Genomic DNA, 17165 nt, shown 5'->3' on the forward strand with positions numbered 1-17165 from the left:
GTTGTATGTCTTACCTAACCACATTTAACCATGTTTTCCTATCTTCAGTTTTTCTTTCCTGTTTTCTAGAGCATTGGTTTTCAACCTGTGGGTTGGGACCTCTGTGGGGGTAGAGTGACCCTGTCACAGATGTTGCATATCACATATCTTGTATGTCAGATCCTACATTATGATTCATAACTAGAAAAATTACAGTTATGAAGCAGAGAAGCAACAAAAATTTTATGTTTGGAGGTTACAACATGAGGAACTGTATTAACGGGTCTCAGCATTAGGAAGGTTGAGAACCACTGCTCTGGAACAAGGTTTTCCACCTAAACATTAGTGACATTTTCAACTATGGGATTCTTTGTTGAAGGGGCTACTCTGCATATTCTAATATGCTTAGCAGTCTCCTTGGCCTCTGTCCACTAGGTACCAGGAACACCTCCAAGCTGTGAAAAGGGAAATGCTTTCAAATATTACCAAATGCCTCCTAGGAACCCAAATCATCTCTACTCAAGAAGCACTGCTCCAGATTTAGGAAATCTGAACTAGAATGCTGTTGAATATCCCTCAGATGCATCCATCATTAGTCTCCTCGATTTTGAAGTTCATCATATATAATTTGTATTTTAATATGCATATGTATCATATAAACCCAGGGACACTGACTGAAGGACAAATGTCTGATCAGTGTTAGCCATCATGGCTGGTAATGTCTTATGGCAGTGAGGCATAGAATACAGATTGATTTGCCTGGTGTGGGGTATAGTAAAATGTTAAGTCCATGTTGCAGAAAGGCAGTATATATTTGGAAACCTGTGGGAACATTGCCTTATGAAATAGTGTGTTTTGTTTTGAGTTTTTGAGACAGTCTCAAGGAGTCCATGCTGGCCTTTAACTTACTATATAACAGAGAATGACCTTTAACTCCTTGACCCTTCTGCTTCTACTTCCATAATTCTGGGATTGTATTTTGATGAAACAATGTTATATCCACTGGTTTTCTCATCATCACGATAGAACACTTGACGTAAGGAACTCTGGGAGGAGGAGTTAGTTTTGGCTTAGTGTTCAGCAGGTACAGCCACCATGGTAGGGAGAGCATGGGAACAGGACTGGATCCCACCCATGGTGGTGGAAGGCAGCTGCTTGCTCACATCTCAGAGGCTCAAGAGGCAGAAAAGCTGTGCTCATCTGGCTTTCTCCCTCCTCCAACCCCATTTTTTGAGTCAAGGTCTCACTGTGTATCCTAGGATAGCCTTGCGCTCAGGGCAACCCTAGTGCTGAGATTACAGGTGTGAGGCTCCATGTCTCGCTCCATTTTTTTTTTTTTCTCTTTGTTAAGTTCAGGACCCTATAGACCATGAGATGGTGCTGTCTACAGTCAGGGTGAAAGTTCCTCCCTTATTTAGTCTTCTGTGGGAACACTGTCACAGACAGAACCAGAGGTGTGTCTCTAGTGCCCTAGGTATTTCTTAATCCAGTCAAGATGACTATCAAAACCAGCCATCACAACTGTACATCATGAAATGTTAAATCACTACAGTTATCTCATTAATGTCTTGAACTTTTTCACTTTCTTCAAATGGATTTCTCGGAATATGTATTTAGAAGCATTTTCATAAAGTGGTTGAAAGGCACTGCCCTAGATGTTGCGTAAGGAGATAACCTTAAGTCTCTTTATGTCCTGAGTAGAAAAGCTTTCTAGAGGGATATTTATGTTTATCAGTATGTATGTTTATAGATTTTTATCTCTGGTGGTGGGTCGTGATTTCCCTTATTGTATATTTTCCTCCTGGTCATTATTTTGAATAAGCTCTTATTACTTTAATTTTAAGAAAAATCCTATGGCTACAAAGCAAATAGTGGCAATGTCTTTGAGAGAGATTGATTAGGTGACGCAAGGTGCAGTAGGCACCCTGATTTTTCCTCCCCTCCCCCTGAGTTGTCATGCTCTGTCTAGATTTTGACCACATTATGTGGGACCCATGTGTCTCACCAATTTTGAATTTAGTAAAATCTTCAAGTCACTTAGTCCAGCCCTGAATTCTGTTTTTCACACTTACACATATGGCATGGCACAGGATAGATACCAAGAAGACAGTACATACTTACTTTAAGTTCAATAAATCATATGCCAACCTAGTTTGAAGATGTAATCTATCTTTTTTTCTTTTTAAAGATTTATTTATTATGTACGCAGTATTCTGGCCTATATGTCTGCAGGCCAGAAGAGGGCACCAGATGTCATTATAGATGGTTGTAAGCTACCATGTGGTTGCTGGGAATTGAACTTTGGACCGTTGGAAGAGCGATCAGTGCTCTTAACCTCTGAGCTATCTTTCCAGCCCGTAATCTATCTTTTAACATTTGGTTGTTCTATAAATGTGGCAGTGACGGGGAGAGAAGGAAGAGCTGATAGGGCCTGTGAGTCAATATACAGATCATTCTCCCTATACTTTTCGTTTGCTCATTTGTCTTGAGTCAGGGTCAAACCCAAGTCCCTTTCTCCTTAGCCTCCTAAGTGCTGGGATTGTCACTAGGTGCTGATAGCCTTGTCCCCCCTGCCTACTACACTCCTAGTTTCAGATTTTCTGACTGTAAAATTTCTTCTTTCTACTCTCTCCCAGGGATCTGTCTTTCATCAAGGTGATAAATGTAGGTCAGAGATTTCTGGTCAACAGAGTCCAGGACTACATCCAGAGTAAAATTGTCTACTACCTTATGAATATCCATGTCCAGCCTCGCACCATCTACCTTTGCCGGCATGGAGAGAGCGACTTCAATCTTTTGGGAAAGATTGGGGGTGACTCTGGCCTTTCACTTCGAGGAAAGCAGGTGAGTAGCCAGCAGGCTGGATTTCCTTAGCTTAGAATTAGAATGTGGAGGTCATCTGTTTTATCCCCTCCTGCTTAAATCCCATCTGGGCTTAGGCTGTGGCTTCACATAGCCAGGCAAGTGCTAAGGATGTTCCCTGCTTACTGTTCCTAACTCTGGATTAAATTATGGGTCACTTGAGAGCATTCAGCCATCAGGAAATTATTGAGCATGATTTGTGATGTAAGCAGAATTTCAGCTGAATTTCATTTCCTCTTGGGTTTATAGTTTGACCATGGCTAGTAGTTTCTGTGTGTATGATGTGTGTGTGGTGTGGTGGATTTTCTTTGTTTAGCTTTTATTTCCAAACCCCAGTTTTCTCAGGCTCTGAAGAAGTTTCTGGAGGAACAGGAGATCCAGGACCTCAAAGTGTGGACAAGCCAGTTGAAGAGGACTATTCAGACTGCTGAGTCCCTTGGGGTGACCTATGAGCAGTGGAAGATCCTAAATGAGATTGATGCTGTGAGTAGGCATTTCTGATTGACACTCTCAAAAGTTATAATCTGGGTGAGTTAGAAAACTAGAATCATCAACTAGAAACTGAGGAATCTGAATCTGACCATTTCAGAGGTTAGACAAGAAAGGGTTAAGTCCTCCTCATCAGAGCTTCCTGGCTGCTCCTGTACCTGAACCCAAGGAGAGACACAAGCCAGTCTGTAACTGAGCCAATGGTGTTTGAGGAGAGTGGAGCTAACAAGGACTCATTTTGTTTCCTTCCTTGGAAAAGGGAAATTCCTAATCCCTCAGCTCTATAAGACTTGCTTTGATAATTCAGCCAGCAATTCTGGGAAAGTCTTTCCCCAATTTTTTTTGGCATTCTTTAGCCTCTTAATCCAATTATACATTTCTTTTGGTTTTATTGATACCAGGGCTCACTCTAGCCCAGGTTGGCCAGGAACTCATGTCTGCCTGCCTTAGCATCCCAAATATTGAGCTGACAGGCACGAGCCACCATGCCCAGCTTAGATGCTTCTCTTTCCATCCTTCCCTACCCTTTTATTCATCCCATAAGGTTTCTCTTTCCCTCAGTTTCCCCTCCTCTGATTCCTGCTCCTGTTGTCTGTTATGATAAATCTTTCCGCCAAAAGCCGCCTGAGCCCCGCCGCCACGAGTGAGCTTTACACCAGCCGCCTACCTGAGTTAGGGCCCAAATGAATACACAGAAACTTGTATTAGGTTCAAAGCTGCTTGGTCAATGACTAGGATTCTCATCTGTTAGCTCAGTCTTAACTATCATAAACCTATATATTTTATAAGACTTATCTTATCGGACGCCTTACTGGCATCCCTCCTTGCTGGTGGATCACATTGTGCCGCTGGAGCAGGAGCGGAGGGGAAAAGAGGGCCCTTCCTGTTTCTCCTTCTTTAAATATGAGTCTCCTTGCTATGTCACTTCCTGCCTGGATCAGCACTTCTCTACTACATTTCCCAGAATCCTTTTTGACTCCTAGTCCTGTCTAATTTCCTGTCTCATTGGCCAAACAGTATTTTATTTAACAATCAATAAGATAAGCATACACAGTACATTCCCCATCAGTTGTCTGCAGATTCTTGCTGAGCTGTGATCTCCCTTGTAGTAGTTGGATAGAGTGGCAGCTCAAGCTAGAGAAACTGCCCCTCTCTGAAGTACCTCCTGTCGATGGCACCTTGACATCTGATTTCCTGGCCACAGACAGGTGCAATACACAGAAGGACACAGCACATGGTCTCCACACATAGTGAGGCACTGGTGTTCTTCAGTGTCATCGTCCTTATCTGGGATGGGGAGAGTATAGGGTAGCCCACATCCTGATGCTGGTGTGGCCTTTGCAGGGCGTGTGTGAGGAGATGACATATTCAGAGATTGAGAAACGGTACCCCGAGGAATTTGCACTTCGAGATCAAGAGAAGTACCTGTATCGCTATCCTGGTGGGGAGGTGAGACTTCGTTCACTTGAACTTGCTGCCTAGTGCTTTGCTGGGTGCTCTTCAGGGGATGAGAAAGAATGACCTAGGAATCCCTAGTTATCCTGCCTTTGGTTATACTGTTTAATTCAGCTTAGACAGCCAGTGCTTTACATTTTGTTAGGTTTTTAAGATCTTTAGGGGACACAACCTTTTGTGTTGAAATGTTATAGAATGAACATGATATTACTTTTTTCATTCTATTTCCTCTACTCCATTCCTACAAGCAGATAGAGTCACCAAGTAAGTATGGGGCATGAGTTACTTACCATGTTTTAGGCACTTATTCTTATTGAAATGACTTCCTACCCAAAGGTAAATGAAATGTAATGGCAGAAGTTCCAGAAACTTGTAGAACTCTGTTGTTGCTCTACACACTGCCTATTAATGTCTGTGAAGAAAAGAGAAATAAATTGAATTCATATGTGCATTTCTTGAACTGTGGTTTTTGATCTAAGTATTGCTTTTGAAAGATCTGATTTTTCTTAGGAAACCAGGGTTGGGTAGTTAGGCAACATAGAGGCACTATGCCTCCCAGAATAGTCTCTTGATTCTGGAACTTAGCCACCAACTTGGCTGCTAGCATGCACCTGGCCTCTTACCAGCTCTCCTTACTTCCCCTGAAGTCATACCAGGACCTGGTGCAGCGACTGGAGCCTGTCATCATGGAGCTGGAGCGTCAGGGCAACATCCTCGTCATCTCCCACCAAGCTGTCATGCGCTGCCTCCTGGCCTACTTCCTGGATAAAGGCGCAGGTACTGTTTGAGGGAAGGGATGGGGGAGGGGATAAGCACACACAGGGCCTAGGCTGGACTCAGTGGTACCAGGATTCCTGACCACTGGCTCTCCTTTTCTTCCACTCATATTAGAGTACATTCTTCAGGCTGCAGTGTGGCGCTCCCAGCAGCCATTGATCAACCACTTACTCACTTCAGTCTGCTGCTACAAAAGCCAGCAGTGGAGGATGGCTGATTTAACACTGCCTGATTTGCCTAAAGGGCCAGCTCCAGCTGACATTATTGGCAGCATCAAGGTGGATGGTTGGATAGTCCAGTTTGTCTGTCTAGTTATTGCAGATGGTTTATTAGAACTGTCTTCATCCTTCATGTTGGGAGTCGAGCAGTTGTTTTAGGAAAGCAGTGCTACTCTGGCCTGTCTTTCTCTAGTCCTCAGGCCACTTGAAGCCTTTGATTGCTTTTGAGTGCTCAGGAAGGCCATAGTCTTCCTTTACAGGAGACCTTGGCTTCAGAACCTCTTCCTTTTTTCTTGCATTTCAGATCTGCATTGACCTTATTTCCTTCCTTACCACTCAGTAGCTTGGGACTTCTTTGAAATGGCCAGTTTGCTGAGATTAGTGGAGAAGCCGTGCTTCTAGGTGATGGTCAGGATAAAGAAAGCTCATGAGCCCCTTAGATTCTCTTGTTCTCAAATGACCCTATTCTATAATACTAAGACTTTCTTCACCAGGTCTTTTTTCTTTCAGATGAGTTACCATACTTGAGGTGTCCTCTCCATACCATCTTCAAACTTACACCTGTGGCCTATGGTAACTATGAGCTTGAGTTGGTGAGAGGTGGGGAATGAGGAACACTCTCTGTGTAGCAGGGATGTTGTGTTAGTAGCTTCCACTTGCAAAAAGCATATGCACCCGTGTCTCTTTGAGAGTACACATATGGTCCAGTGTATACTTGATCATGCTGGGACCAGAGTTTTCTTTGAGCTACTTCTTGGTGGCTTTTTTCTCTTCCTCCTCCTCCCTACTGCTACCCCCTTTTGTTGGTTATTTATCTCTTGTGCTTGGTTTTATTTTGTTTTGCTTGTTGGGATTAATTGGGTCTAGCCTGGAACTCTGGGTAGTGTGGAACTCATGACAGTTCACCTGCCTCAGCCTCCAAATGCTGGGATTTCAGGAGTGAGCCACCATGCTTGGCTACGACAGCTTTTCTTTCCTGTTTTTTTTTTTTTTTTTTTCAGGTTGCAAAGTGGAAACAATTAAACTCAATGTGGAGGCTGTGAACACACATCGTGATAAGCCAACTGTAAGTATTTCCTGCTCACCTTGAATCTCTGAATCTTTGTTATTGAGAGACTTGGGTTTCTTTTATGTACAAAATCAAGCAAAGCCAGAATTCATGGCCTGCAGTGGTCTCCTTACTTCCAAGAGGGAGAGATGTAGGGATTTTTAGTTCTTTAAATGAGTATTTCTTTCATGAATATTAGCCTTGAAAGTTAGTTACCTCCTGGGTATTGAGTTCAGTATAGAAAGTGTTTGGCTGAAGTGAAATGTATGAATTCCCTTGCTGTACCCCCAGAGAAGTCTCCATTTACAAAGCAGGGCCCAGGGGTCATTGCCAGTATAGTCAGCAGATGCAGGTCAGCTCCTTGGTTTGGTCTTGGCAACCTGTATGGTCTTAAGCAGACACCTTTGTTGTCTCCCTTACTGCTCTTCAATGTGCCCAGGGATCTTCCCCTTTTATTCCCCTGGGGCTATGGGCCCAGACTCTGCCCCACTCTGTCCTGTGCATAGAGAAGCAGGAGGAAGAGCGGTTATGCTCAGGAGCATTATTTGACCTCTGTGGGTAAGGTTTTGGTATGGCTTTCATGTATGTGGTGTCCCTCCATTTCCAATCAGCACAACTTCCCCAAGAACCAAACCCCTGTAAGGATGAGAAGGAACAGCTTTACGCCTCTGTCCAGTTCGAACACAATAAGGCGTCCAAGAAATTACAGTGTTGGGAGCCGGCCCCTCAAGCCCCTCAGCCCTCTCCGTGCCCTGGACATGCAAGAAGGGGCGGACCAGCCGAAGACCCAAGTCAGCATTCCGGTGGTGTAATTGTGTGTTTCCCTCCAGCTTTGGCCTCTTGCCCTTGCCACTAATCAACCAAGAATTCATTTAACTTTACCCCACTCCTGTCCCAACATTAATCTGAACATGGAATATAAGCTCATGCGTGTGCAGAGCAGCCTTAGCCATTCTCTAGTGTAAACACCTCAGCCGGGGGCAAGATGGCAAGTTGGGTCTTTTTAGGACAGCTTCCCAGATGGGATGGTCTGAAGGAAGAGGAGCCAAGCATGAGTCATGGACTTGGTTCTTCTGTTTCCTCATGTCTGATCCACTAATGTCTCTGTGAAGTGTGTGTGGGGGTGGGTGGAGGGTAATTTGGGGGGAGTGCTGAATAGAGGGAGATACAGAAACCCATTTGTCCTTCACCTATATCCTTTCAATCTGTCGTTACACTCCTTACTTAACTTCCATGTCTTCTAGCTTCTTTGGGTTGTCTGGTTTGATGCATGGCATTGTGGTGTTGTAAAGTAAGGGATGGTTGATAGGAGCCTAAGCCTTATTGGTGCTGCCTGCAAATGGGTCTGCATCTGCACTGGGAGAGTCTTTTCCCTTCCCTTCTCCCTTCCTCTCCAGCCAGGTCCTGCAAGGGTCAGCCCAGGCTACAGAACATCCACAGAAAGCCCTGGACTTTGCAAGTGGACATAGGGTGAGAGCTCTCACCTCTTTTCACGAGAAACAATCCTAAGTTTTTGTAGTACTGGGGAGCTGGCTCTAAGGATGTGGACATGTTTTGATTTGTGTTACCAATGCAAGGAGCCAGACAGTCCTTTGCTGGCTGTGGAGTGGGGCTGTGGATAGGGTGAAGTCTAGTTCTTACAAATTCCCAGTTCAGACTTTTTGTCCTGTGGCTCTCAGTTTCTTGGCTGTTCCAGTAGCTTTCCTGTCGCACGTGACCTTTGGGGCTGTTTAAAAGCACCAGGATCCACCATTAAGCCCTGAATTTCTCCAGGCAAAAGGGTGGTTAATAAATTCAGTAAAGCCACTCATTTCTTAGCAATACTTTTTAGAATAGTTTCCTTAAGCCAAGTTTTTACATGAAAATTACTTTTTGAGCATAAAATTTTGATGATGAATTTAACCTCTCTTATTGGGGAGTTCTGTTTATATTGAGAAACTATCTCAGTATTCCAAGGAGTCTCCTGAGGTTTGGCTCTTGGAAGTTTATATGTGTATCTATTGTTTGCTTTAAGGTGATCCTCTCTGCATTGGCCCAGGGTCTTGTCCTCTGAGCTCAATACCAGTCCACTCATGTCCCCTCTTCTAAGGGACAGTTTTAAAGGTCTCAGGAGATTTTTCAGAAGAGACAGGTGACTCCTTACCTCTCAGTTTGTCATGTGGGGCCAACTGGTGAGAGAAGGTTAGCAATTTTCTATGAGACTTTGTCTTGTGACAGAAAGCTTTTTGCATGGTTCTTATCCAGAAACAGTCCTTAGACTGTGCTGTATAATTTTTGAAATATATACATGCCTGGGGTTCCCATGAGTCAGGCTGAGTACTGCCTTAAAATCTCTGGGATTGGAGCCTAGATAATTGGGTGTTTAAATTGTGTCCTTAGTGGTCAACCCACTAAGAGTCAGTTCCAGGTCAATAAGGCCACTTGAGGGGATGGAGAGATGTCTCAAGCCATTAAGAGCACTTGCTGCTCTTCCAGAGGTCCAGAGCTTGTCTCCTAGCATTCATGTAACTCTAGCTCCAGGGGATCTGATGCTCTCTTCTGGGATCCCCAGGTACTTTCATATATGTAGCTCATATACACATAGACACACAAATACAACCTGTAAAACTAAAGTTAAATCTTTTTTTAGGATCCCACTTTATAAAGCTGTAAGAAATTATGCCAGTATATTGGTATCTTAGACAAAGTATGTATCAGACTGGGAATTCTGAATTCTTGGTTCTGATGCTGGGGCTGAACACAGGCTGCTTTGTTAGAAAGGTATTCAGGGTTCTGGTTCCATCTTTTCCCTTGGCATTGCAGGGGAATGTGCAGCATTACTGCACTTAAACACATATCCTTGGATCCACACTGAGAACTCATGCAAGGTGATAGAGACAGAGCACGTGGACTGATGGAGGTCATCATTACAGGCTGCTGACTTCTGGTCTAGAGGCCTCTACCCTTCCATCCCATATAGAATACTTAAGCCAGTTTCACAGGCTGCCTAGGTTCTTGAAACATCCAAGACAAAGAAAGTGGGAAATTCTTTTAGGTAGTATTCATTTTCCCCTCTTGACCTTTGTTTATGGGCATTGGCCTTGGTAAGGAAACATGCAAAAAGACAATTTTTTTTTCAATTTCCTTAGCCTGGAGATTACAAACATATATGTGTGTTTAGGGCTGACCAATTAGGATTAGGTAACCTATCAGGGTCTTATTCCTGGAGAAGACAAAGTCTCCCTCTCTCAGCAGCCATTGATTGCTGTTGGCTCTTCATCTAGAGTAGGTTTTTTATTCATACATATGTGTATATATGTATATGAATACAACAATAACTAGAAGAAGAGATTATGAACTTGAAAGAGTAGGGGAAATTTTGGAGGAGTTGGATGGGGACCAGGAGGGCCAGAATACTACTCATGTATGAAATATTAAAAATAAAATTAAAAAAGACAGAAGATGTAACTGATAAATGAATATTTCCAAAGAATCAAACAGTCTAGAAGAGCTGACACTGGATAGAGTATAGCCTGTCTTCTGACTGTTTTTTTATTCTGTGGCTGTGAGACCCACAAAGGTTTGAGATATCCTCTCCTCACAGTGTGAGGATGAGATGAGGCCTGGGCAGTATGTCTGGTACTTTTACATTATTCCCTTGTCTACTGTAGTTATTAGCAGCTCTGTTCTAAATTGCTGTTCAGTCCTTTCTTCTGCTGCCAGGTAAGAGTAATTCAGAGAGATTGAGTGGGAGGAGGAAGAACCCTGATCCAATGGCTAAGGTTATAAGAGGAGACTTGGCTGACCACCTGGAACTGAGCTAGCCTGTTGTAAATACCATCTGTAAAGGGGTTCACTGGATGATCATTCTGACTCTCAGTCTATACTCACTCTTCTAGTTTCCTGTGTTAGTTCACTTCTTGTATAAGAAGAGCTGAGGTATTTTTATTATCCTTGGATAACAAGGAGTGGAAGTTGGAGCTGAAAAGCAGCAGGGGTTTCAACATCCTTCACCTTTTAGAGCAAGATCCTTCAGAGGAGCTGAGCAGGAGAAGCAGAGTGGAAAGTGCTTATTCCAGAGTTAAGGGAAGTTCCACTTCTCATTTTCCCCCTTTCCCTTTGTTACTTATGGGTGGGAAATTACCTTGCTGTGTGTCTGTGTAACAAGCTTACAAATGGTGACTTGTGGTGCCCTGTATTGAGGCTTTCAGTTTTGTTATGGAGGGTATAGGTGAAGGCTTGAATCTACTTATGTGAATTATACCTGTGTAAAATAGAAGAGAACGTAATATTCTGTATGTATGTTATTTATTTATTTTAAACTCAAAGCTGAATGGAAGATGAAACTCCGAAGAATGGTGGGAGGGGTGCTGGAAATGTAGCTCAGTGGTAGAGTACTTGCTTAGCATATAGGAGGCCCTGGGTTCAATCCCCAGTACTGGGGAAAACAAAACAACTACTACTGGATGAGAAAGTCAGGAAATGGATTTGAGAGAAGAATGTAAAGGAGATTTAGAGAACCACTACTGGCCTATCTTCTTTCCAAACTAGAATTTAGCACTTACTGATCATTGGTAAAGGAACCATTTCATTTGTTTTTAGATATGCATTATGCTGTGTGCTTACCACTCTTCCTGAGTCCTAAGAAGTCAAGTTAGGGAAGCAGCATGTGTGTTCCTGGACCAAATGGTTGAATATTTCAGGCAAGGATCTGAGTGAGTAATCCTCTTAGAAATCCACAGTTGATCTCCAGGCACCCCATTTAAGCAAACAGGGTAACTGTTAGGGAATAAGTCTGAATGATGATCTTCTGGGATAATCCTGATCTGGGTTCCAGAAAAGTTCCTTAGTGCTGGGAGTGGCCAATGAACAGGGGAAGTAGAGCATGGGACTCTTAATCCCAGGGTCGTTCATGCCCCATGTTGGGTGCCAGTAGAAGGTGAGGAATTATAACCAGTTCACCAAACCCAAGATGAATGATAAATAGGTTAGGTGTTTATTGAGGATGAACTTACAGAGATAACAATAAGTAACTGTCTCGGTGTTCCTGCTCCAAGGATGCAGACCCTGCCTCTCCAGGCTCTCCACTACCCTAAGGAGCTTTGGTCTCCCCCCCTCCTCTACCTGAAACGGTCATGTCCCCACCTTTAACCATGCCAAAAGGGCATGGCCATTGTTACAGGTTTACAGACAAGATACCACCACAGGGAAGCATGGCAGGTACCTGAGGCAGCTCTGAGTGATGGGGTTTCATGCACATCCCACTGCCTTACCAGTCTCAGAGGAATGTTGTATTTGTTGAAATTATAGTAAATTACCCAATTTTCCTTGTATTTATTTTGGCTTGTGTTTCAAAGCATTTTCATTTTAAAACTATTAACAGTTGAGCCAGGTAGCAGGACTGCTATACAAGAATTCAACTTTTCCCTAGAGTTGATGGACACAGATCTGAAGTGTGACTGAGAATTTCATTTTCTAGGGTCCAGAAGACAGGTCTTTTTGCCAACTGTCTCTCATTTCTCATTGTCCTGATTGGTAGTCTGTTTATATTACTATTATCCCTTGCTTTTTGTACATGTTCTTCAAAAAAGGAATTGAATATTTTATGTTTTCTTTATGGAGAAGTTCTGTACACTATGACTTTTCATAGATAATTATTGTGTAATAGTGAACAACTTCTCATTATTTTTCAAAAGGTGATATTGTAGGTTACTTGTGTGGCATCTTGTGATCCTAGCTAAGGTGATGGCTAGTCACAATAACAGTAAAGTTGTGACTTTACTTGAAGTTATTTCATCCAGTCCATTGCTTCAGGGCAGGACTTCCCTTTTGCCATCCATTTCTGAACCCTGTCATGGGCTCCAGTTCTCACTGAGAATGCTGCTGTTTTTAGTCTGCTGTGTGTTTGGCCTTAATCTTATACAAAGGGAGATGTGCATCCAAATACTGATCTCAAGAGTGTTTCCATAAGCCTTTCACTGGGTATGTGACTAATACACATGCAACTCACTCTTTAAAGAAACTTCTGAATTGTGTGTAGTTTTTCTGTTGTTGTTGAAGCAACAAGGTCAGCTTACTCAGGTGGCTTTCCTGTGGCAAAAGCAAAGGGCCTATCACAAATGGGGCATGTGATATAGAGAGGGGCTGAGCACTGCTGGTTTGGGTGGAAATGGGCTGAACTTGGGAAGCCCAGTAACAGAATTTTATTGCAGATTTCTTAGGCACAGCCCTGCTGAAAGTGGGGATGTCAATCCTTTGTAGCATTTTGATTTATTTCATGGTATTAATAATGAAATATTGCATTGGGTCCTTTTAAAGTGTATATAATTGTATTTGAAATGTGTTTTATGTGCAGGCCTGTGTAGAATGGGTTAATAAAGTCATTGAGTAACTTGATCTTATCAGAAGACTTCTGTTTTTATTATTATTGTTATTATTATTAATTTGATTTGTATTTTGAGCTGTTGTTCCCATCTACTGTCTTCTAAAATTGCCTCATACTTGACAAGTGAGACTTAGCATTCCAGTGGAAGTTCAGAAAGCCTGGAGTACAGGGTCATAGGCATGGCTCTTTTCCACCACCTTCTGGGGGAAGGTGTGAAGGACATTGTTGGTAGTGCATCAACTTTAGTTGTCAGTAACTTGCACCTTCTGGTACCTGTGCAAGAATTAAGAAGTATAATAGGCCACACTACACATAACTTTTGTTATCCATTGTAAAGAAAAATATGGTAAATCTTTAAGAATTTACCAAGCAGTTGTTTCTAAAATACATCCTGCCTGTTTCCAAGCAGACTTCAGCCAATGGTATGAGATGGAACTTACCATCTCCTGGAGCAGAAGATACTGATGGGTATCCACTGTTTTCTTGCCTTATCCCACATTGTGCTAGCAAGGACCAAGAGCTCATTAGTAATTCAGAATCAGAGGCTTCCAAAACTTACTAAACCATGATTTTAACAAGATCACTAGGTGATTGGATCCATAGGTACATTTAATACTTTAGAAACAAGCTTTCTAAGGGAAATAATTAAACAAATACCAGTTTATGGCTACCGATTTCAGGGTGGATTGGGGTAACCATAACAGTTGGGACCCTCCTCAGAAGCTATATACTGTAATTTCATTGCTACTGGTGTGTGTGTGTGTGTGTGTGTGTGTGTGTGTGTGTGTGTGTGTGTGTGTGTGTGTGTGTGCGTGCGTGCGCGTGCGCGCGCGCGTGCGTGCTGGGGGTGGAGGTCTCTTGGCTGATGCAGCCTACAGAGTCCCAACCCACCTCTGCTTTCTTTCTTAGATATGCAACTTAGAGTCCAGTTCTGAAACAGACAGGTACTCTATTACTGTCATAAGGTCAGCTGCTCTGGGAAAGAATCTGTTCAACAGCTAAGCCATTAAAGTTTACCTGAGTCCCCAGGGTCAAGGTGTGCACAGGCACACCAGTATGTCCTCACATGTGTTTGGATGTGGGGATGAGGTAACAAACGCTTGTAGGGTTGGGGGTGGATTCTTCTCACATGTCTGTTCATCATTTGGCTGTGGTATAATGGCTTTGCTTCTCTTTCTGACTCCTAGGAAGTGGAGAATGTGCTGGCTGAGCATAGACGCCCCTCAATGGCATCCCTCACATTGCTCTCCTGATGGTGTGAGGCTGAGGTCAGACCTCCCCGAGGAACTGGATCTACTAAAAAGCCTGGGATGCCAGCATCACTGAGGCTAGAACAGGAAATTAAGTGGGAACTTCTCATTTGAGGCTATCAGAAGTGAGGCCTGGAAAAACCTTGACTGCATTTCTTCCCCTCATGCCTAATGGGATTATTACTACACTGTGCCTCAAAAATCCTTAACAGTCTGAAGGAGTTAGTTCTTACCTCTTTTGACCCAAGTTTGCAAATGCTATTCTACTTAGGCATTCAATATTCTACCTATGACTGCCTGCATCCTTAGCTGGAGATTGGCCTAACATGTGAATACATTGCTTTAGAACTGGTTTTTAGGTGAGGATGAACTTCAAGAAGGCCGTACTGCTCGGTGAGAGCTGCTTGTTGGATCTGTTGAGGGTGAGCGGGCTGAAGTGCAATATGAGTGCTAGGAGTCACCTCTTGCAATGTGGCAAGTAAGATATATCACCAGGTAAATGGAGGGTGTCAGGAACTCAGTTCTGAAGTGCCTCGTCTCTGGCCGCAGAAGAGTAGTGTTCATTGCTCCCTTTTTATTTAAATAAGTTTTTCTTCTTCCATACTCTTTGGTGCAGGGTCTGGATAACAGACTTCCCCAAAGGGGACCAGACTTTACATTCTCTTGTAGCTACTATCTTTTCTCTCTGAGACTTGTGCCTCACAGAGCCTGAGAGGACTGATTCAGTGCCCCCTGAGGGGTTGGAAATGAAGGCTAGGTGGGACCATATCCATCCCACCAGGAAAGAAAGATGACTTCTTGAAAAATTTTCAAGATATTTTTTTTAATTTCAAAATAGGCAGAGGCAGACATGGCCCTTGCATCTGTCTCATTGATGTGATGTCTGGGAAAGCCGTGGCTATGACTATAAGCAGTGGTCCTACGATGGATGCCTCTGTTCTAGCTGTCACTACTGTGATCAGCTGGTCTCTCATGACACTTGACAGATGCACATGGCCTCTGTGCATCAGTGAGTCGATGGCCCTTTCAGATGAATCAGATTGCTGTTCCTAGATCTCCGTGTGTCAGATGTGCACACACAGTCACTATAAATGCGCTTCTGTTGTGTTATCCCTGAAGAAGAATGCAGAAGCCACAAAGTGTATTGTACCTTACAAGTAGAACCTAGTGTTTTTTCATTTTATTTTTGTTTCTTTTCCTTTTCACTTGAAATGCTCACTTGTTGGGCAGAAAAATAGTAGCAAGAAAAGTCATGAAATGCTTTTTCTACATGGTTCTTTTATATTTCGGACAATACTGGTGACGGTTACCTAAGCAGGATGTGGTGAACTGCAGGCAGTTCAGTGTCTCCTGACTTGCAGCTCTCTTCATATGCACATCACCTGGAGGGAGGCTCCTTGTTCTGCTCAGTGTAGGCAGTTTTCCCTTGATTGCTTGCAGCATGCTGTACTACAAGGGTTTTGTTCTTGTGGTACAGGCTGCTTTCTGCATTAAAGTACACTCCTGCTATTTTTATGAAGCTATTTATTGTGTGTGAGGATTTTGCATGTATTTAATCAGAATGTCATATATGTTCTGTGTTCTGCTAGCTGTGTAGGTGGCTTGACTCCTAAGCCTCATGTCCGTAGTATTAAGTTAAATTTGTAGAGCATAAATACATGTGTGTGTAAGAGTGATAACTATGTTATAATAGTACATTTAAATTTTTTTCATTGATCTTATTATAAACCAAGAAATGTATTTCTCTGGAGAAAAAGTTCTCTCTTGGATAGTAAAACCATGCTGAAATATCTGAGTTACATAAATTGCTTTTATAATAAAATAAAGTTATTTTTAATTAAAAGGTGCAATGAAATTTTTAATTCACATACAAAAAGACATTATTTGATACATCACATATGCACAAAATATGATTATTTTCCAAAATGTACTTGAAAGTTTTTAAAGAAATGATTCTGAAGTTATTAAATGGTATCTATGTTTCTAGCATTTTGTTTTGTTTTGTTTTTTTGAGGCAGGGTTTCTCTGTATAATTTTGGAGACTGTCCTGGAACTAGCTCTTGTAGACCACAGAGCTCACAGAGATCTCGAACTCACAGAGATCCACCTGTCTTTGCCTCCCAAGTGCTGGGATAAAAGGTGTGTGCCACCACCACTCGGCTATTTCTAGCTATTGTAGCATCTTCAGTTAGTGACTATCAAGTTCCTCTAGCATTGCAGTCAGTAGGATTGTTACAGCCATGTATTATTACTAGTCTAGACATTTATTCATTGACTTACAGATTTTTAATGACTGCCTGTTGCTTGAAAGGTAATGCCAGTTCTGGGAAGCCACAGACAAGTAGGTTAAATGTACCTCCTTAAATTGGGGGTGGTATTAAAAGCCTTGGAGGCATTTGAGGATGGGCCCTTCCCTCCTGGCTGACTTCTGAGCCTATCTCTTGTTTTCTTGGTAACAATAGAAAGGCAAGCACCATTGGATTTAAATTACTGTATGGAAAAGTGAAGTTATTGTTGAGCTCTATTAAGGTAAAGGTACTTCCTCCTGATCAAAAGAACAGGGTCTAAGTTTTATCTCTGTCCCTAGGTGGAGAGCTGACATTCTAACCCTCCCAAAACATTGTATACTGTTGTCTTTTAAGAGTTAACCAGCTGGACCTGTCAATCACCTGGCCAGGAGCCCACTCCCTCCAACCCCCTGGAAATCTTATTTGCTTGATGTC

General features: G+C 42.7%; 1 protein-coding gene across 11 annotated transcripts in view; it reads left to right on the forward strand.

Moving 5' to 3' along the window:
* Positions 1 to 16288, forward strand: part of Pfkfb2 (6-phosphofructo-2-kinase/fructose-2,6-biphosphatase 2) — a 29191-nt gene extending 12903 nt beyond the window's left edge. For 6 of the 11 annotated variants that reach the window (XM_035445780.1, XM_035445778.1, XM_035445777.1 and 3 more), the window contains 7 exons: positions 2616 to 2823; positions 3178 to 3324; positions 4675 to 4779; positions 5433 to 5562; positions 6291 to 6353; positions 6782 to 6846; positions 7440 to 13208. In XM_035445780.1, coding sequence (XP_035301671.1) covers positions 2616 to 2823; positions 3178 to 3324; positions 4675 to 4779; positions 5433 to 5562; positions 6291 to 6353; positions 6782 to 6846; positions 7440 to 7640 — 919 coding nt within the window. In that variant the 3' untranslated portion in view covers positions 7641 to 13208. Of the gene's footprint in view, positions 1 to 2615; positions 2824 to 3177; positions 3325 to 4674; positions 4780 to 5432; positions 5563 to 6274; positions 6354 to 6781; positions 6847 to 7439; positions 13209 to 14379 lie in introns of those variants that run through there. The other 5 variants (XM_035445785.1, XR_004770345.1, XM_027417723.2 and 2 more) reach the window with 5 other exon arrangements.
* The last annotated feature ends 877 nt before the right edge of the window (positions 16289 to 17165 follow it).

Source organism: Cricetulus griseus, chromosome 5, assembly GCF_003668045.3.
Source record: "Cricetulus griseus strain 17A/GY chromosome 5, alternate assembly CriGri-PICRH-1.0, whole genome shotgun sequence".
Lineage (NCBI taxonomy): Eukaryota > Metazoa > Chordata > Mammalia > Rodentia > Cricetidae > Cricetulus > Cricetulus griseus.